Source organism: Epargyreus clarus, unplaced genomic scaffold, assembly GCF_041222505.1.
Source record: "Epargyreus clarus isolate Ecla_fem2 unplaced genomic scaffold, WU_Ecla_fem_2.2 ptg000029l, whole genome shotgun sequence".
Taxonomy (NCBI): domain Eukaryota; kingdom Metazoa; phylum Arthropoda; class Insecta; order Lepidoptera; family Hesperiidae; genus Epargyreus; species Epargyreus clarus.
In genome coordinates, this window is record NW_027332235.1 from 939,707 (window position 1) to 962,337 (window position 22,631).

The following is a 22,631-nucleotide window of genomic DNA, read 5'->3' on the forward strand; positions in this document are numbered from 1 at the left end:
ACATAACTGCTTTGGTAGTGCAATTTTTCTGATACTAAAATAGTCATAGTGATTGATATATTTTGAGTAAAATCAAACTATAATTAAAAGTTTACAAATATACTTTTCCTATCGTTATTTATCAATACTAACGGCGTCCATATAAACGGACCTTATATAACGTACGAAACGTCCCTTCACTGTCTCATGGGTAAAATTAATTTCATATTGCAATTTATTGCGATTTATTGACATCAATACATTGTTTTGTGTAAAATACATAATAATCAGACCGCCATTGCATTTTGAACCTTGTACAAGACAATAAGCATTATTACGCGCGATCTAATATTATTGTGCCGTGTCTATTTACTTATCTATGGCAGTTCGATTTTGAACCTTTCGGCCCTAAAATGGGGGTACTCAGAATACAAATACCTAATCTGAATCATATCCCTTATAGAATAAACCACATATTTATACATACGATATTATTGGATACAATTAATCGAAATCGCTTCCATTCGTATCTTAAGTATTATTTCTTGATTTATAATAATTTTTCTCACTAATCCGGTCGAGTTTTAAAGTGAAAAATGTTTTCTTTTGCAATGTTATACCTAAACAAGAGAAAAATAATCTTAAAAACTTTAGGTTAGGTTAAGTAGGTAGGTAGGTAACCTTTATCAAACGGCTACATTATGTAATCAAAGGGCATATTATACAGTCTGCCTCAGTATTAATTGGAGGACCTCTGTAAATGCCTTCAAAGAGCTAAGTTAGTTCTCAAGTCAAGTAAAAGTATTTACATTACCATTACACACATCAAATCACATCATTGCCTCGCTAGTTATTAGTCAAAAATAAATAAATTTCTGCATCAAAGCCAAATGTATATTTGTGTCGCCATTTTATGTTAAGTGTCGCCATTTCCAATTCCGCGTTCGCCACAATGATTTATGTCTTTAAATGGCGGTATTAAACACTTATTTTTGAAGTGTGTAACAAGGAGAAACACTTACACCAGAGATTCATTTGTATGCTAAGGTAGCAAGAAATCTAAGTTTGATCTCAGAATAAAAAACTATTTGAGACTGACTGTGAGTGACCATGGGCGCCAGTAACCATTAACCATCAGGTAGACTGTATGCCCATTTGCGACTTTACAAAAAAAAAGTAAAATTTGATATATTTGCAGCAAGTAAAATATAGACATCAATATTTAAATTATTTCTATTAGAACGAGTCACAATTCCACTTTATTTGTGCGTCTATGAATTGGTAAAAATACATACGATTATTTTGTATATCGAGTAATATGTCCTACTATACATTTTACATCGAACGTGTACTTGCAATACGCGTTATATTTTGTTTACCAATATTTTGACAGTCACTTGGATGGTTCTATATTAACATAGTATTTGTTATACTGGCAGCGAAGTCAGTTCATAGGACCGATAATCTCGTCATCAAAACGACATTTATCATGAACTCGTTACACGATAGCGTTGCATACAATCCACCGAAATTGTTTCTATGTAGCCTCCAATATCTGTTATTGTTATTTAGTATAGACTTGTAAGAAAAACAATCGAATAATTTAGACGAAAATTCAATACAATACACGTAGTTCCTTTTTTATAATGACTGACGATCAAGAAAACGAAGCCATTTAAGATTTTACGAGCGATGGACTGTGAGTAACGCAATCTAGCAACGATTAGACTAACATCGATAAACTGTAAACAGCGCCATTTAACAGCGAGTATCATGCCTACATACAATACGATACAGTACAGTAAACAACGCGTTCCACCAAGAACCGTTGATAAATAAAAAAATGACTGTTTAAAGCGCCATCTACGAATGACCGACACCTCTAATCAATCAACTGTAACTAACGCCGTCCAGTATCGCAGCGTAGACCTCGCATTTATTGTATACAACGCCATCTACCCACCATCCCCACCAACGCTAGGTGCTAGGTGATGAGCCGCGGCGCGTGCTGTCCGTGCAAGCTACGCGCGAGCGGCGGTCTGTGACGAGGCTCGTGCTCCACGCGCGGTGCCCAGTCTTGGAGCCGAGCGCCCGCTACCAAGCGATGTGTGAACCGCGCAGCAACCAACGCCGTCCAGTACCGCAGCGCACACCTCGCACACACATCCACCCACCGCTAGCGCACATAAACAGCGCCATCTATTCACGGCGCTCGCACTTCGCACACACCTCATATCAATTGTAAACAGCGCCATCTACCCACCAGTGTCACCAACGTGCGCTATGTGATCAGCCTCGGCGCGTGCAGCCCGTGCAGTCTGCGCGCGAGCGGCGGTCTATGACGGGGCTCGTGCTCCGCGCGCGGTGCCCAGTCTTGGAGGCGAGCGCCCGCTGCTAAGCGATGGGTCAGCCGGTGGGCGATAGAGAAGCCGCCGCTGCCTTCGAGTTGGGTTAGGACTATTATCACTTGTCTGGAACAAGGGATACATTGAGTGTGAGTGGCATGAACTTGAAGAATAATATTGCATGCAAATTATTAGTGATTGCAACCATTTGAATATCGCACAACTGAGTTCACGCGTCCCCTTCCACAACTAGTGAAGATCTGGAACATATTCCACTAGGCTGCTCCCATTATGTACCCCCATAACCGAGGCATTAGCATGGGATACGAGGGTGTTCTGTATCAAAACAACCAGCTTGCCACGAGGCCATCATCTTTGTTGATGGGATAGAGTACCGCCAGCTCCAGCTCTATCCCAAAAACAAAGAGGCCGGATCCGTTACGCCCGCTACTGAGAGGGCTGTTTCCATGCGGATTGTTTGGTTATTTATTATCATTGAATAACAGGCGGTACAACTTGAGAGAAGCCAAAACAGTTGCTTGAAAACAGTTCCAAAATTTTATAAAACCTTAAAATGGTAGTAATGCACCAATAAATAGATTTTCACTATAAACCTTTGATCGTAAACATTTTAACAAAACCCACCTGTGCAGAGGAGGCACGGAATCTATAGTCTTGAGCTCGCCGCGGGTGGACACCACGTTGTAGCTCTCCTGGCAGTCGCACTTCACATGGATCCACTTGTCCGTGTGCCGGTTCTCCACCATCACCACTAGACCTGCCCATCCCTGGAAGCAGCAAATTGTCGTTGGATACAATCCAAAAGTCACGACTAAGAATTACCGTAGTTATTTTAATCTCTTAATTTTCGTTTTTATTTAATAAAGTCATAATACTATCCCGTAATTATTTAGGCCAGTGGGATTAACTCAATATGCCCATAAATATCTGTAAGCAGTCTAAATATTTTTAGAGGAGTTTACCACCTCCTTTAAATCAGAACATAAAGGAACATTTACAAAAAAGAAATGTGTAACGCAAAGAAGCTTGTTTCTCCTAACCTAAACCAATGTGTAGATTATGGCCTCAACTTTTCTAAGTCCTCAGGTTCAAATAGAATAGTTTAATGCGCGCCAAACTTATAATCTCCTCTGAATATAGAAACGAGTCGCATCGCAATAGCAAATTGTAGATATTAGCGGGACGAAGACAGCGCGGGATCTCCCGACACCCCCCGCTGCCCGCTCTCGCCCGCGGATACATAGCTGCGTTAGTGTGCCCTTACTGTTGCTACGCATTATATGCTTGCAGTTTTGTTCGACCGCATTGGCTCTCTGACTACACCTGCGCGCAACAACTTCAGAGCGGACTAGCAATTTGGCGCGGACTCTAAAAGTTCCTTACCTTAGTCAAGTAGTACGCAGTCATGCCCTGCCGACCCTCATGTCTCTGGCCTCTTGCGAGAGTTAGTCCTATAATAGCATCAGCTAAGATATGGGGGTGTAGTGAAGGCCTCTCAACAGTCAGGGGTTTCGAGGAGTGGGCTGCTAGCACGTGGCGAGGCCAGGCCGAACTGTCCGCCAACTCCAGGCCAGTGTGCCAGTGGTTGAAGGCCAAACAGACCACTAAGTAAAAGCCTTTTTCCAACATCTTGTGGCAGCCAACAAAGCCTCGTACCTGGGGGAGATGAAAGACTTTAGCTCAGGATTTAAAATTAAAATTAGAAAGGTTCTAGTTCAGTCAAATATGACATGTTACTGAAATTTTACTCTAACATTAATAAATGAATGAGTGAGTGAGTCAGTAATACACAACTAGGTCATTTATTTAGCTCGCTTAAAAAAATATAGAAGTTAACTCACCTGTCTTTTACTGTGGGCAACCAGTTTTCCAACCTGCGCGCTCGGTCCTGATTTCGTTCTGAACACCACTACGCACAGGTCCAGCTGTGACCTTTGACTCTTTGCCGAATTTCTGCAAATATTTGACGAATATAATAATAAAAATACGACAATTGGTTAAGACGAAATACGTACAATTCAAACGAAAGAAGTGTAACTTTTTTAATTTAACAAAACAAAAATAATCCCAAAAATTACATCCCGTGTATCAGTATTTGCATGCAATTTTAAGAAATAAAAATAAAGTGAAATCAAATAAATAATTGCTAGTAACAACGCCAACTTTAATTGTAACATATAACGAATGAGTCCGTCACGTTATGGCTATCGTTAGGCTATCGATCGATCGATATCGATCATTATCGATCATCGATTTTATACATCGGTGTTGTAAAAATGAGCTCGTAACCTTTTTCCAATATTGGCATTGCTATAGAAGTATAACTTCTAACCTCTGCCCCTCCTAATAGAATAGCGTGAAATTCACTTCGGTGGGCTGGGTGGCGGTGAGTATTAGACAGGTCAGGTGGCGAGTGGACGACACAGCGGGGACAACACTTAGCACAATATATTTATAACTTTTTTTTTTATAATAGTAGGAGTAACAGAAGAGCATACAGGCCATCTGATGGAAAGTGGCTACTGCCGCCCATGGAAATCTGTAATCAATCCCAGATAGGATTAGATATTACTACCTGAGGTCGGCCACAGATGCGCTGCTGGCCCTAAGGACTAAGATGGAACGCCTAGGAAAAGTATGTCTCCGTTACCACACCCTTCATAACGGAACACAGCAGCGCCTATCACTGCTGTTATTAGGCAGAAATAGGTGTGGCGGTGGTGCCCTCGGAGTCGAACCACAAAGGGTTCTACCACCTTGAAACTAAATTAAACAATCAGCTGACCTCTGCCCCTCCTGGAAGAGCGTGAAGTCCACCTCGGTGGGCTGGGTGGCGGTGAGCAGCAGGCAGGTGAGGTGGCGTGTGGACGACAGCGGCGGCAGGATGCCCGCCAGGCGCACCTCGTGCCAACCCACGCGCACCTTGCATATGTCGATGCAGTCGAAGTATCTGCGAATATCGACGAATTGGCGTCTACATATATGAGGGTAACGTTTGTAAGTTCGTGTGCATACGTCCGTATACGTATTTGTATATTACGTATGTGTCGTAACGTAAACGTAAAGGACGTAGGTACGTATGAAAGAGGAAATAAGCTTCAATCATTCTTATTTGTGTCAAAGTAAGTGAAGTAACAAATTCACCCTAACGGGGTAAGCACACTCTATACAAATCCATATTCAAGAGCAACTTTTAAGATAAAAAAATATTTTGATCTATAATAAAGCTGCTACTTTAAACATTAAGAAATATAACAAGATCGATAACATATAACCATAACCATAAATCATTTCCTATGTAGTAAAACGACAAAGATAATTGACACTTGCCACACGCACCCAAACACACACACGTACACTAACACGCACACACATACACATTCACACATAAAACAGCAAACAACTTACTTGAGCACATCATCAAAGCTAATCCAGAAGACACCCTGATCCCTGTCCGCGTGCGCCGGTAACGCCCTGCGTAGGGCTTCGGTCCACCTCGGGCAGCCGTGCGCCCAGGCGCCGCGCCACGTGTAGTGGCCCCACGGGTTGCGCAGGCGCAGCAACCTCACCGGTGTGGCTCCGCCCACCTCCACCACGTCGAGGACGGAGTAGGCGTGGCGGGGGCGGAGCCCGAGGCGCTGGTATTCCTCTTCGTCCACCTGCAAATAGCACTAACGTTATAAATTCACTGTACAACATAAAGTTACTCTGTAGTGTGCCCTTACATTGCTACGGAGTATATGCTTGTAGTTGTGTTCAACCGCATTGGCTCCACCTGCGGTTGAACACACCGCATTGACTACACCTGCGCGCAACAACTTCAGAGCGGACTAGAAGTTTGGCGTGACTATACCGACCTTCATGTTGCCTCCGCCGCAGCTGGCGCCCATGAGGAAGCAGGCCTGGCGCGAGGACAGCAGCTGTGCCCAAACCAGGTCGCGGTCCAGCTGCTCCAGGGGCGCTCCGCCCCCGCTGCCTCCGCCCGCGCCGCCCGCCTGCAGCGACACCGACTCGCAGGGTGCTCCGGTCAAGGTGCAAAGACCTGGGGATGAAATGGAAATGAATTTTATATAGGCGATACATTCATATATTCCAACGCTGAAAAAAAGACTCATTCAAATGAGTGAACGAAAATCTATCAACAGATAGAGAAATACACAGCATTAAATTTAAATTTAAATTTTTCATACATTCCGAAATATTTCTTACCTTCAATCGCTCTTCCAGACACCAAGGCTTCATAACATCCGTGTAATTTCGCAACAGCTTTCTCGATCAACGGCACCCATAACTGTTTTCTTTTTGCCTGGAATAGTGTCAATATTATTTTATTTAATGACAAACAAAATACGTAGACTAAAACTGGCATATGTGAAGTAAAGATTGTCGTATGGGCTGAAGTGTCTGTATCGTAGTTATTATAACACCTGCGAATAAACGAGGTGTCCATTCTTATTGCACGGCAGCAGGTCGTCAATGGTAACGGTGAGCCAGCATTTATCCTTGCAGAGCCACAGTTGATCGTCACCAGCACCAGCATACTGCGTACTGGCTATATGGACACCATGCAATTGCCTAATTACCCATAACCACTCACCTGCGAGTAGACCAAGTGCCCCTTCTTATTACACGGCAGGAGGTCATCAACGGTGACGGTGAGCCAGCGGCCGTCCTTGCAGAGCCGCAGCTGGTAGGCGCCGCGCGGCGGCTCCGCGCGCACCAGCACGCCGCGCACCAGCGCCGAGCGCTCCGCCAGCACCGCCAGCGCCGACAGCAACCAGCAGTTGCCCAGCACACCTAACAATACCTCATCATCATCATCATCACCAACCCAATACTGTCCCACTGCTGGGCACGGGTCTCCTCGCAGAATGAGAAGGATTAGGCCATAGTCCACCGCGCTGGCCAAGTTGGTAGACTTCACATACCTTTGAGATTTTTTTTTATAAATCTCTCAGGTATGCAGGTTTCCTCACGATGTTTTCCTTCACCGTTTAGCAAGTGATAATTAATTTCTAATACGCACATAACTTTGAAAAATCAGAGGTGCGTGCCTGGGATTTGAACCTCGGACCCCTCGATCGAGAGGCCGAGTTTCTTAACCACTAGGCTATCACTGCCTGTCGACAATACATATTATCCAGTAATTCAACGATGTAGACTAATTAACAAAACGTACACCGAACTGTTTACAAGCAATGCTAGCGCGGATTGCAGCCGTCAGTTACTAAGCAAGTCTGACCTACCAAATACCTAAACCTAGGAAAGACATTAAGGTACTTTTAAGTACTAATCCGACTAACAACTCACTTGAAGGTTAGAGGTGACTGCCATCAACTTACTAATAAATAATAAATTACAAATAGGATACAAGAGGATAGGATTGGAGGTTCAAAAGTAAATGCGTTGCTACCCCTGAGCACTAAGAAAAATGTCTTTTTTGTATCCCCCTATACACATTCTTCAAATCAAAACACAATTAAAACTTCAGTCAAAATAAGTTTTCTAATAATTTAAATAACTTTTTAACGAACACTTAAACAACTTTTTTAAGCGCCCCTCCCTGAACCTCCAGTGGAACATGTAAGGACCCTAGCACGTGTGTCCTGTAAGGTATATTACCTTGCGAGATGTCCGACGGCCGGGGGTCGCGGAACACCACCCAGGGCAGGCGGTGGTCCGCGTCCACGTGTATCTGGTGTGGGCGGAGCCAGCGCGCCGCGGCCCCGCCCTCCGCGCTGCCGCCGTAGTACAGCGAGCGCGGAGACGCAGGGAACGACTCGTCCACGTACGGCTCGCCCGTCTAACAGATAATAAATAGATGTTTAAGCTTAAGAGGAATAAATAGAATACTTGGACACCAACGTATGATGTTACGACAATGACACATATGACGCATTAATAGTAGTTTGGCAAAGGGAGAACTCCCGACAGGCGTGATCATGACCGAGTTGTAAATGAAAGCTCCGAACTGATACTGTCGATGCAGCTAACATACCCAAAATGTTGAGAAAATTTCGATAGCGTGATTTATAAACATGTGGCGTTAGATATTGACAAGTGGCGGAAAGTTGCCACAATAATGTATTTTTTAAATGTTTATATTAATAAAGTAAAGATGTTTATAGTAATAAAATAAAGTGTAAAGATTAATTTATATAATAATGAATATTTTTAAAACACAAATATTTCTTTAACTTTTTGAAAATAAAGTCACAACTGTCTCTGTTAAAACAACAAATATCGCCTTTCTAATAAGTAATAATGTTACTTACAGCACCACACTGTGCTAAAACTTCTTGCCACTGCGTCCAAGCGTGACTCTCTTCTCTCAACCGGAGGATTTCCATCGGCGTGCTCTCTTGCCGTTCACCGTCAGAGCCTTCAGCTGGAAAAATATAAATCACAACATATTATGAATTATTCATACTCGACACTATACAATTTTCAATGAGCTCTAATACCTGTCAAAAGTATAGCTTCAAAAACTGTCAGTATATTGTTTCATGGTCTAAAATCCGCCTAAAGTTTTCTAATTCCGATAGGTATGTACCTATGGACAATATGCCTATCAGTGGGATAGTTACACGAGTTACCGTAGTTTAGATGTCACAGTCATCACAGTATAAAGGGAGAATGGCGAGCGTGGTCACCATTGCTCTAGTGACACGAGTCGTTATACATGTCAATCCAGTTGTACAGAGGAGGTCGTAGTCGATTTCCATGTCGATCCAGTTATAGGGGTATAACTAGGGTCATGCACAACATTGGTATAGTTACGAGAGTCGTCGATTCGATCCAGTTCTACAGATCTGTTCCTCACAGATCGGGTCACACCCCGCAGTGGTATAGTCACGCGAGTCGTTGTCGATGTGCCAGTTCTACAGAGATGTACAGATAGGGTCACGCCCATCATTAGTATACTGACGCGAGTCGTCGTCGTCGAGGCTGGGCTGGTCGGGCGCGGCGGGCAGCAGGCGCGCGCGCGGCGACTGGCACATGTCGCACGCGGCCGCCGCGCCGCCGTTCACGTACGTGCACTCCGAACACGCCCACTCAGACGACTCCGCTCTGGTAACGTACAGATTGCCATGCAGTAACAACTAACGAACAGATAGGGAAAATATGGGTACTACGCCCACGTGTCCAAGAACCACCGTAAGAAATTAGTAATGATGCCCCAGCAACGTATCCCCTTTTTTTGTGTGTGCGTGTCCGTATGTGTACGTACGCGTACGTACGTGGATACTTATAGAAATGTGCTTTAAACACGAAGTAAATCATCATGTTTTGTGTAAACAGAATTTCAGTAAATTTTAACTGCCCCGAAAAATAAGCAACAAAAGTGAATAAAAACTCTTCTCCCCCATGATAACGAAAACATTGGAATTAGAACCTACGAAATTTGAACCAAAAAAAAAAACTTAAATATTAAATAAATATTGTTGACATAATCACCATCCAAATCAACGCCATTCAAAATGACCATTTCATAAAAGTTTCACTTTCTTTAGATGTTTAAGGAAGGAAGGTAATGAACTGTTGCACGAACGACAAAACAAGACAACACTGCATTTAGAATAACACTTTAAACAGATAATAATGCTGTTAAGCATAAGTAAGGATGAAGAAAGAGTTAATCCATAACTTGTACTTACTTAGGTTCTGGTGGCGGTGTTTTATGTCTCGACCCGCGACGCGGCAGTGCTGGCGTATGTCTCGTACTACGCCGAGGTGAGGGACTGCGACCAGCTAAACAAAAAGATGTTCTTTTCAATGTGTAAATTTCAATTATACGATGACTTACATTGCTCTTTTTACGAAATTATTCGACCAAACAGTCCACCTTACACTGTACGCACTTATTGCCAAACGTTGTCACCATTGAAGTTCGGAACTCGGTCACAGATGCGTTGATACCCTTAAGGACTAATTTATCAATTTATCTTAACTATTTTATGCCTACCGTAGTTTAATATTTTAAAATGGAAATGGGCAAAACTAATCAAATATACATATTTGATAGAAAAACTTTCGTTCAAATTGATTATTATTAATAAATACGCGAAATTAATTGGTCTACATTAGTCATGGTCGATACTGGTTTGAAATCATATTACTGTCTATGGTCATAGGACTAATAAATTATCTAATTATCTATTTTTTGTTTTTGGTTATTATAGTATTGTCTGTAAAATTAATAGTTAATAGTGTCATCCATTGTCTATGTCTTGTTGAAAAAAGCAATAAAACATGTCAGTGCAGTTCGTAAAAGGTTTTTATTACGAACTCCAAAACTCATAAAAATCTAAGTAATCTAGTATTCATCAATTACAATGACAATATACAAACAGATGGATTCCTGGCTTCGATCACCGAGCATACAAATCGACCTATACGAAGAACAAAGTAATATATGATTTTGCTACCAAATCGTTTTTATTGTAGTTATAAAACCAAGCGGACCTATATAATGTGTTAGTAAAATATTTTTTTCTTAATGTTATGTAGTTTCGAAGATACCAGTTGAATAAAGTTACATGTGATTTATTTTTCCAAAGAATGAGGCGATATGCGTACGAGTAACTTTATTCGCCGTCTAGGCTGACGCAGTCGCAAGCGCACGGGATGGGGCATCGACAGTCGTGACTTTGTTCTCTGCGAGGCGACCCGTGCGCACATCTTTGTTAGAATAAGCAATTATGATTTTCAATACGTAATTTTATTATAAAAGTAGAATGGTTATGATTTCAGAATGAAATACGCGTAATCTTGGCTTTTATTAACATATTTTTCACACATTATCACATATAACTTTTGGACACAATACTTATTTACATAAAACAAAGTTATATGTACACATGATGTTAACAGTTTTCCCAAGAATAAGGTTATATGTGTACATACGATGTAGACATTTCCATAATTAATCGTCACATGTGTACATAAACACTGAAAAATTAATAAAAATAAACCATTTTTAACCATTTTTTTTAAAGAAAACAAAGGTAATTAGTATTTTACATGCTTGGGGAAAGACTCGATCCTCTAGAATAATTAAGAAAAATGTTAATGCTGATTTTGTGCTTGACATATTTCAAATCGCTCTCCTGAAAAGTAATGATTTTGCAGAAGAAACTTTATTCTACGGATAGGTCGAAATATCTAAATGATGAAATTAAGGCCCAGAATTCTGGGCCTGTGTGTTTGTGTATTCATCTAAGTTTGTGTCCTACTATAGGGTTGTGATTGTAGAAAACATTTTTTAATAACAAAACAATTATCAATTCACTAAACTAAAATACAAGGACAAAAAATTAACCACTACTTACTGGCACCATGGTTGATCTCTGTAGAAGACCCCATAACCCCATGTTTGGGCACCGGCGGAGTCTTGCACGCAAGACAAAGATTCGCAGACAGCGGGTTCCGTAACGTACAAGAACTACATGACCTGGAAAATAACAAAGGCTTATTAAATAATCAAATAATAATAAATTTCACGTGTATTACAAATCATCATGAGTAAAGATTGTTAAAATAGAAATTGGAGGAAATTTTACAAATATAAATGAAACTCAAATAGAGTACACAAAATAAGTATACACAATACACATACACAAATACCCAGAACACATTACACAATATAAATCTCGATTCAGAAAAATCTAAATCTATTTGAAACGGTGTAGCCGAGGATCGAACGCTCTGAGCGTAATAGGAAATTTGATACAAAATAAATATAGTTCAAAAAACTAAAAAACACGCTTTTATGATAAAATTAACTAAAAAGTAGAAAATCTAAATGAATCTAGGAATCAATTAAGGAACAGTAAATAGTATAATTGTGAAATAAATCTACAAAGTTTGAACGAAATCTGGCCGTTTAAAGTGGGGCAAAATCGCGCCCAAAGAAGTCGGTTACAAACATACAAACATACAGGTGAAGCTAATAAAAAGCGTGTAAAAAATAATAATTTGATTAATTAAGTTCTTAGTATTTAATTATTAAATATAAAAACTAAAACAATTAAATTAAATAACAATTAACAAATTTAAAACTATTGAAACATTATAATTAGTATTTACAAATAGTAATTATAAATAGTATTTATAAATATTTAATGTTTTTAATCTATAATTCTTCGAATTTAATATCAAAATTATATTAAAATAATTTAGTCTTTCATTGACTTTCGTCTTTTATACAGGCAGATCGCTTCACTCGAATCGCACGCAAAGTAGGCGTGCAACTCAGAGGACGACCTAGGCCCTACAAAAATACGTTCGCCCTAGTAGGACATTGCCAAGCGTTACCAAGGCCCAATAATTTCCTTACTCAATAGATTGAGGCACGATTTGTACTGGGGTCGGTCTGGCTCTTATACATTCTACAACGTTGAAACGTTAGCGTGATTCAGGATACACGTAGCGCCATCTATTGGCGTCTTTAAGAAACAAGCCGTTTTAAATTTGTTTAATAATTATAATTTGTTTATTATTTTTTAATGTATATTTTTCACAATAAATTCAAGAACAAACTCGACGAAATTTTGATGTATTTTCCCCCAATATTTTTCTATACAGTAATGTTTTATATTTGGTTGCTCGAAACCTTCCATAGTCAATTGCCAATATTATTATTAGTTTGACTCGTACATAAATTAGCACATAAAATAAATCATTTCAGTTTTATGATACGTTAGAAGAACATTACACTTAGCAGTTGCAAATGTTGAGATGTACATACAAGTACCGATAATTTTATGCCAAAATATACCGTAAAATATTCCCAGTGGTTTTATATTCGGTCTCTCATTCTAGAAGCCCGAGAGTATTAGAATTTAATAATCGCACATAACTTTAGAAAAATCAGAGGTGCCTGGGATTTGAACCTAGGACCTCTCGATCAAGAGGCCGCATTTCTTAGCCCGTCTATGTGATTACATACCAAAAGTGATGCGGCGAAGGTTTAGACCCTGCGCAGGCAGCGCATACGGCGGCGCTTGACTCATTGACCAGAGTACAGCGCGCACATGTCCACGTGGACGACGCCGCGCTCGGTGTCGGGTTCGAATCTGTACACAAAAAATTGAAGTTATGCTCCAATATGGAAAATGCAAACTAATACGTATTTTAATGCAAATATGTACGAGACTGTATCTAAATATGATTTTTATATAACCAACTTCCCAAAGGAATGAGGTTATCTATTCATCATCTATATATTTTGTTTCCTATTGAACTTTTTATGTATTATATAGGAATATAGTTAATCCTGACATACGGAAATGGTATCGGGATAACGCGTATTTACACTGTTTATACATTTTACCACATTAATACTTTAAAAAAATCGCAAAGAAACTGATAGTCTTAAAAAATAAAGATTGATAAATTAAAAATTGTATTGAGTTTCTTGCAATGGTTACCTTCCAAAGCAGTACTTAGTTCATGTTCCAAAAGTGTTTTATAGAATCAATTTAAAATAAATTCCATTTGGATTTTAATTCCAATATTGAAAGCTCATGTTTATTTCCAATTATAATTACTGAATACATAACACTTAAAGTAATAAAATAAACTAAAAAAATATTAATCCCATCTTCAAATACATTTTGCCTTGGGTTTAACCATCAATACAAAGCATCAACGAAGTCTACTCACCAACAGCAAAGAGAAGTTCGTCGCTATTCAAGTCGTGGTCCAGCGACGCGATGGGCACGGTCAACTTCTTGGGCGGCTCGTTCCGGTTCAATTCCGGCTTCACACCGCCCGCCTCTGACGATACACCCGGCCTGGAAATAGAAATATTAAAAAGTTAATAATGCTAGTGAGTTTTTTAAAAGATCGAAGTAGCAAACTAGAAGCGGCTACTGCCGCCTATGGACGTCTGTAGTTAACCCCCAATGACATGAAGGTCTGTGATTGACAACAGATACCCCTGAGGAGTAAGTTAGAACACTTTAAATAACTATGTCTCCCTTACCACACCCTTCAATTCCGAATATAGCAGCTTTTAACACTGCTGTTAATATGCAGAAATAGGTGTGGGGGTGTTGGTTTGAGGGTATGGTAAAGGAGACATACTTTTCCGAGGCGTTCCAGCTTAGTTATTCCTCAGGAATAGCGGCGCATCTGTGGCCGACCTCGGGAAGGAATATCTAATCCTATCTGGGATCGATTACGGATGTCCATGGGCGGCAGTAGCCACTTACTATCAGGTGGACTGCATGCTCGTCTGCTACTCCTATATTATAAAAAATAGCTGCTAATAGGTGTAGCGGCGGTACGACGTCAAACCCGAGGGTTCTACCACCTTCAAAAGAAAGAAAGAAAGTCAGTATAGTTAACAAACCTCGCGCGTTCTGACGACGTCAAACCAGAGGGTTCCAAGGGTTCAAAAGAAAGAAAGAAAGTCAGTAAAGAGCACAAACCTCGCGCGTTCCGGCGGCGGCGCGAGCGTGACCGCGTGCGGCGGGCGCGCGCTGCGGCACACGTCGCAGCGCGCGCCCCACGCGTTGTAGGCGAACCGGCACTCGCTGCACTGCCACATGCGCGCCGCGCTCGTGCCCGCCTCGCGGCTGCAACACCACGCACGTGTGGATTAGCAAAAACCGAATTCGGCAAGTTGTTCGGCTGACTGACCGAAAAGTAATCTAAAATTATTTTCTTGTCTAAAACAGTTGTTTATTAAATAAATCTCAAACGCTAATTTAAGCTTTACTAACACATTGGTCATAGTTAGAAAATAACGGTATTTTAGATTTCTTTTGATTATTTTTCGGTTTTACTAATCGCATACAGCCACTACATATACAATTTTCTCGACAAAGACAATTATGTGCACGAATAATGATGATCCTTTCATTGGCAGTAACATGGCAAAGCACCATAAATGCGCCGCGAACAGGTGACATTATGTAGCAAATGACAAATACACGCGTGTAAGTTTAAATGCTCGTATTCGCGCTCATTCGTTTATAATAGCTATATATAATGCAAGACGCTATCGTCTTGCCTGAAACCTATTATCAATATCTGCCATGCCAGCTTTATTAGTCAAACCAGCCACATTAGCTGCAGACATTTTAGTGCGTTAAGACGTTGTAACTGGCTCGATAAAAAAAACTTGCAATTTAGAATTGTCATATATAATAAATGAAATGGTGGAAAAATTCCAATATTACATTCCTACTTAGTTTATTAAAATTCTTTAACGAAACATTTTCCATAACCAATAATAAAATATGCAAAAAATGTGGGGCACTTACGATGTCTGTTGTTGTGTTGAAGGCACTTTGGTCGGCTCCCGGGGATTGTAGGACACCTTGCCGATAGACGGCAACATGTTGAACACTTTCGGACTGGGCGCTCGCGACGCACCGATGTGCGAAGTCCTTAGATTACTGCTCTCACTAACCGGAGATATACAGTTCTCCGCACCGAGTAGTTCATCGATCCTAGCGTAATCACCGTCACCTATGTCGTTGGAGTACAACGCCTCGTTCTGCGAGTTACTCATCACTGTCTTCGTGTCTTGCACTGACACGTACGAGTACCTCGTCCCATTGTTGTTCACTTGTAGCTGAAGGTTCAGATCCTTGTACTTGCCCTTGTTCGGCAACGCGTATATCACACCCTCGGCGTTCGTGTCCCAACTGCATTCCTTGTCGATCAATTCGCTGTTGCATTCGTCAGTCTTCTTGTCTCCGGTACTCTCCCGTCTTTCGTCTGGGTTCACTGTATTGCAGTACGTTACCATGGATTTCTGGTACTCGTTCAGACTCCGCCTGCTCGAAATGACTTTTCCGACCGGACGCACCTCAGCGTTGGTGTGTTCCGAGAACGACCTTCTGTACGTCGGTCGGATTTCTGGGGAATTCTGAGCGCTGATTGACCTTCGAAATGGCTCGCCCAGGGCAGTACTTCCAGTTTGAGGCCAATCCGGAACTGTTATCATAACACCACCGGAGGTTGGAAGAGACGTCGCCCCATCTCTCCCACTCAACGTTTCATGTCTTCCCAGCGTCGTCACGCTCAAGCCTCTCGTATTGGAGATCCTTGCGAGCGGCGAGATTCTCGGTGACAGACAGGCTTCGCAATGCGTTCTGATGCCAGAATTCTCCAGCGTACACTTAGCACACGCCCATTTCTTCAGATGGAGCCCTCTGCTCTGCTCTCTCTGGTAGTCCTTGACGTAATTCAGCTCCCAGTTCGACTTGCTCTCGTTGCACTTCTTCGGTCTTCGAGTGACTGTGTGAAGGCTTCTTAGGAACGACTCTCTGGGGTTACACTGCGCCGTGTTGTACCCGTACCGTTCCGAGACCATCAAGCTAGTGGGCCTGTTGATTGTTCCTCTCGCCTCCTCAACATTCCACCACTTATGCTGGGAATTGATCACAGATCCATGAGACAGGGATCTAGTGACGCCATGTGCATGGTCCGTCAGCTGAGTGGGAGACAATCGCAAGGACTGGAGATCCAAGTTCAGACGGCGGCCATCGGAGTAACTTGACGAAGGCTTGTATGAAGGAACTGCTAGGGTATTGGACCTTATCATACTGTTGTCTGTAACCAATAAGATTATATATTAAGAAAAGTATTTGAAAGTAACATATTACGATTATATTTATACCTCTTTTAGTACCTTGATCAGACTTGTCCTGGTCCGTCATCCCTGCAGTTTGCTCTTCATCATCGGACAACCTGTAATTTAAAAAAATAATTATAAACTACATGTATATTCTTTTAAATTTTATTAATACTTAAGATCATCAATCGAAAAACACAAATGACTAAGTAAATGTATTGACACACTCATTGGCCACTTACAATAAGTATCACAAATTTATTATTTCTCAAATAGTCTCAAATTCCGTAGGCAAATAACAAAATTAAAAGTACCTATTGGTTCCATCTGTTCTAGTTGTAGACCATATTAAAACAGACGTAACCAAACAAAAAATGTGATAACCATGTGCATACTGACTCATATGTCGACAAAGTTTAGATGGTTTATTTTATTTATGATTTTATCTTTTTTACTCTTGATTGTATATATTGTTAATTAGAAATATTTTGTATATATTTTAGCTTTAATAATTTCTTGTTATTTAGTAATAAAATTTACTGTAAATGATTCAAAGTTTTATATCTTTAGCACATGCAGAAAATGGGTATGTAGTCTATAGTGAATATGCTACCAATGAGTATTAGCAGCTAGTAAAAAATATAATAACAACCTTTAGAGGTATTTTAAAAAGAGGCAGCTAACTTTAATAGTTCCATCGCCATAGTACTTTACTTACTTCAGCCTCATCATCTAAGAGTTTAAAATTAGCCACACAAACACAACAAACAAACACACACTTAGGAGGATTAAACACCTATGTAATATAAGCTGTATTTGGATTACAGAATTCAGGTTAATGTAATACATGCGATTTTTGTTACTTTAAATTATATCAGCATTAACTTTATGTGAATACTTTGTTTATAAGTAGTGTATATAACTATAACTATAAACAACAATGATATCATCTGAATACAGTTATATTATGTTTAAGTTCAGTTATTTGTTGATTCTATATGTATAGATTATTATTATTATTATTAACATTTATTCATGTACCTATTAAATTTACAACTGTAATTTTTACTTGTTACTGTTACCAATTAGAATGCTTACTTGCCTCGCGAATAGTCGCGTTACTGTATCTATTCAGTTGCAGTCGATATAAGTACCTACTTTTGTGTATATGTAATATGTGTGTATATGTGTATGTGTAATGTGTGCGTACTTGTAGACAGGCGCGTGTGGCGCGAGCGCGTCGCAGGCGGCGCAACGCCACGCGGCCGACACGTTGCGGAGGCCGCAGCCGCAGCGCCACGCGCGGCTCGCCAGCGGCGCGGAGCCCACACACGACCATCCGCTGGAATGTTATGAAAGACCAAAAATGAGTATTATTTTATACTAGTATTTATACAGTGAGGTGAGGACATTTTGAAAATTGTTTAATTGATAAAAGTAAATGACGTCAATCAGTCAATACTACCGAACAAAAGTGAAGTGAAATCGAAGTTCGCTCAATAGTCAAGATTCAGCAGTTATTTTTCTTTATTTACACTTAAGCTTGTCAATAGCTAAACCAAATTGTTTGGCAAACAAATGCGAAAAATGTTTTCACATGTGTAGTCCGCGCCGAACAGCTAGTCAGCTCTGAAGTTGTGTGTCGTGTTGTGAGCAGGTGTGGTCATGCAATTTTTTTTCTTTTTTTTATGATATAGGAGTAGCAGACGAGCATACAGTCCACTGGATGATAAGTGGCTACTGCCGCCCATGGACATCTGTAATCAACCCCAGATAAGATTAGATATTCCTATCTGAGGTCGGCCACAGATGCGCCGCTACCCCTGAGGACTAAGCTGGAACGCCTCGGAAAAGTCTGTCTCCCTTCAAGCCTGAACACAGCAGCGCCTAACACTGCTGTTATTAGGCAGAAATAGGTGTGGCGGTGGTACCGCCGGAGTCGAACCACAAAGGGTTCTTCCTTCGACGACTATGACGACAAGATTCATTTCTATATTCAGAGTGGACTAGCAGTTTTACATGGACTATACTTTAGGGAAGTACTTAGTCTATTATATCTACAATAAGACTTATATTATACTATCAAGGCAGCAAATGTGGCCAGCGGCACATTGCCACCCCTGAGGACTAACTTTAAATGCCTTGTAAATATAAGTGTCCACCGACATCCTTCCATTTTTCCTTCCAACCACCATTAATTAGAAGCACTTGTTACACATACAAAATTGACTTGAAACTTGTCTTAAAAACCTATACTCCATCACACTAACAAAGTTTGGGAACTACTTGTTGCAATAACCTGTGTCTCTTCTAAGAAAGAGCAAAAGAATAATGGGAATATTCACATATTGTCCATTAATGTTAAACTGATATGATCATTATTATGGAAGATTACACTCTGACTGTACAGATCTCTCAGATTGCTTACATGTGTAAGATGAAGGCCACAACTGCCAAAGGTCGGCCAGTGGCAAGGTCTTCCATTGACCAAGCATATAATCCAATTGGAAAATGTTATACACCTTTAAGAATATAAGTATTGATTTCCTGACCAAGTATATATGACAAAGTATATAGAGTAGCATTTTGTCAGACTCTACAAATGCTTCAAAACCATTATTGGCAACTTTCTAACATGCAAATTTTATATTCAAAGTAAATTCTATTATGTTCCACTAGTTAATGAATACTAAAAAAGAAACCGGTTTCCACAATGTTTTAATGATAATTTTAGTAGAACAAATCGGAATTAAAAATTCTGTAACTTGTAACCATTATCCTATTTATTTCATAAAAAAATCATAAGGGTTAAGGATTACTAATAGTAGATCATACTGATAGAATATATTCAAATACTTACCGTTTAAGTATTCACAATAACACACACATGAATAAATTTCAATACACAATATGAGTTTTTAAGTGAATGCCTAGGACACAGCTATTGAACACAAAACACAGTAATGTTATAATTAGACGAATATCTTGCCTGTTATTCCATAGTGTTATTCAGTGAACCTTTAAGCCATGGTTTACATTATCAAACACAATTACACTTCATATTGCCACTGATTAATGTTTCAATATTTTAATGAAAAACCAGCTTTTAGTTTAAAACAAAGCAGAATCACAGACAATTATGATTATTTAGCACAAAACTAAAACAATAATGTGAAGAGCCTCTGTGAGAACACTGCCCATTCTTGTTATAATTAGAATTGGCAACAAACTGCTTCAAACAAACAACTTTTAATACATATTATTATCATATTCAGCTTTCAGTAAAATATACGAAGCTGAAATGTAATATAAACGTAACGATCGCATTTACATGCACTAGTATACCCACTGAATGACAAGTAAAAAACTCAACCTGAATAATGACTAAAGCAATCGCAGTTTTCCATACAAAGACCTTGTAATAACTGAAACTATAATTAAAACGCTCTAACAAAAGATCGAAGTATAATATTAATCAATGTAGTGCATTTGTTACATACCTATAACCATTGTTCGCAGAACACCATTACAATGACGATTTTACTGAAACGCTGACATATACCCGCCAGAAAAAGTATGTCAGTCGATAATTCCGATAATGAACTTCGTCTACACACACGCAACGACAAAATACACGACGAATATAACCTAAATACGGGCAGGGAAAAATCGATACTCTTTGACATTGCCAACAAGGAATTTGTATACCAATATTTCGAACGAAACTCACCTATTAAAATTATTTGTTGTGGGTATAACGATCGCTTCGGACCCAGGAGTCGTCCCTTCGCTCTGTTCTGTCCGCGAAGCGTACTCCGACGACGAGTCTCCCGTGTAAAAGCGTTTTTGTGAACCACTGTCATGACTCGAAACCCTTTTTGTACCACATTTTAAACATTTCACACTCTCCGTAGGGTTGATTTGACCGCACGCTTGACAATGCCATTGCAGCACAGACGCGATTGAGCCCATTTTAATTCACACATGGCTATGAAACCATAACAATCGTCGGTTTTATAGAAACAATTCTCGGCGTACAGAAAATGAAAACAGCTGATCCACCATGTTGTTTGTGTATAACTTTTTTTAAGACAGTGTTGTCAGATTTGAAAAATTGCGGCCAGGTTTATTAACTTGATTTAATTTTAATTTATGATGTTTATCATCAATACTTGTTCGGTGAATTTTAAATATAACTCTCTCAGTTATATGCAATACTTCTATTTTAAAATTGCACTGAAAAAGTTTACAGAGACATCTATATTTCACATTTAAATGTATTTTGATTGAACGCCGTTGCTACGCTATACTGGTACAAAATACTTTTACCAGATGTCGCTTTAGTACCGATAGAACCAAAGCAATACATTTTTGCGTTAGATAAAATGTAGTGAATTGAATAATGAATTGAAGAGTATAAAATATTTGGTATTTAGAAATTAAATTGTAAATGGTAGATTAAATAGGTAGAATAAGTAGTGTAGGTAATAGCTTCATAAGTATCGCATAGTAATCAGTAGTTTTAGACTAAAATATCTACAAAGTTTGAACAAATTCATAATTAATTTGGAGTGATTAATTCAAAGAGTAATATGCACAGGGTCTGAACATAATCGTGCTTAGGTACAGACTTAGGTCATGGACAATATTGAAACCTATATGAACAATAATTTATGCTCGTTGCCTCGCGAAGTGGACCCAAGAGGCTATTCGAGGCAGACGCGCACCGCTGAATTATAGCGCACGGCTGTCACACGCACCATCGTTGACATAATAAATATCTTTATAACAATTTATGTTAATTTTGCTTTGCCCCAGTGTGTATAATCATTACGCTAGCTAGCTATTATAGACAGGGTGCCCAGCATTCGACATCCAGCGCGTCATTGATAAGTAAGACAATTAATTGTGTTTGGTGGCAAAGAAGTAATCCATCACCAAGCAGTATATTCTTAAAGTCATTCAGATGTGTTTGCTAAATGAGAACTAAGTTGGAACGTCTCATATAATATCGTCCTTACCTTACCAAACTAAATCAGCACACAAAATCGCTGCATTGTTGTTAGAAGACAAATATAGGTGGCGCTAGTGCCGCGATCGAACCACAAATTTCTATTTTAAAACGATATCTTTTTATAAAATTTGCAATTTATAAATTTTTGAAACAAGCAATACAAGGATTAGTTATGACGTTTATGAGGCAATAAATAGCACATCCCCTTACACTGGGGTTGTATTACCTGCATTTCCCCGACGCCCCAACACGGGGCACCTACCCCACCTACCCAACTACCCCACGGGCAAGCAGATGTTATATTACTCGATATTTCAATATTCGCAACAGCAATGCCGATGCACTTTGCAAAATTTGTTATAATATCTACGGTTAGTATCAGATTGTACCTAACTATAGAGTGTAACCTACAAACTTCCTTCTATCTCTATATCTAAAACCTAATATTTGAGATGAAAAAGAAGAAATGTCAGTTAGGATGTCGTGTCAATAGTGTATATACGAAAAATAATATTTTATCATTTTCATTGTTCGCTTACTTTCGCTTCTCAATTGTAATATATAAATCTGTAATATAGTGTGTCGTGTAAATAGCTTCGGAGTATTATTTCTAACGACGCACCACTACACATCCTATATTTTTTTTTTTTTTTTTTTTTTTTTTTATATTATAGGAGTA

The 22,631-nt window shown here is 39.6% G+C and overlaps 1 protein-coding gene and 1 non-coding gene across 2 annotated transcripts; both read right to left on the reverse strand.

Moving 5' to 3' along the window:
* Positions 1-230: 230 nt before the first annotated feature.
* sol (small optic lobes) lies at positions 231-20,995 on the reverse strand. Its single transcript, XM_073089376.1, has 21 exons — positions 20,669-20,995; positions 18,149-18,280; positions 16,996-17,054; positions 15,620-16,916; positions 14,783-14,929; positions 14,013-14,143; positions 13,297-13,423; positions 11,678-11,799; positions 10,004-10,097; positions 9,274-9,416; positions 8,621-8,733; positions 7,968-8,148; positions 6,943-7,142; positions 6,555-6,651; positions 6,203-6,387; positions 5,754-6,004; positions 5,131-5,295; positions 4,187-4,298; positions 3,729-4,001; positions 2,970-3,112; positions 231-2,450 (listed from the first exon to the last, which is right to left on the reverse strand). Exons 1-21 carry the CDS (start codon positions 20,908-20,910, stop codon positions 2,261-2,263), a joined length of 4,404 nt encoding a protein of 1,467 aa, XP_072945477.1. The 5' UTR covers positions 20,911-20,995; the 3' UTR covers positions 231-2,260.
* On the reverse strand, positions 12,554-12,701 carry LOC140754599 (U12 minor spliceosomal RNA). The gene has a single exon (XR_012103681.1). It is a non-coding gene; the product is annotated as a U12 minor spliceosomal RNA (small nuclear RNA).
* Positions 20,996-22,631: the final 1,636 nt, after the last annotated feature.

What these genes read in the sequence shown, in the direction of transcription:
- sol (XM_073089376.1), bottom strand. Translation starts at nt 20,910, where the DNA reads ATGGGCTCAATCGCGTCTGTGCTGCAATGGCATTGTCAAGCGTGCGGT. An exon ending in ACAACAAATAATTTTAATAG is followed by an intron (nt 18,281 to 20,668) that starts GTGAGTTTCGTT and finishes ATAACATTCCAG; the next exon opens with CGGATGGTCGTGTGTGGGCT. An exon ending in CTCTTCCAGGAGGGGCAGAG is followed by an intron (nt 4,299 to 5,130) that starts GTCAGCTGATTG and finishes AAATATTTGCAG; the next exon opens with AAATTCGGCAAAGAGTCAAA.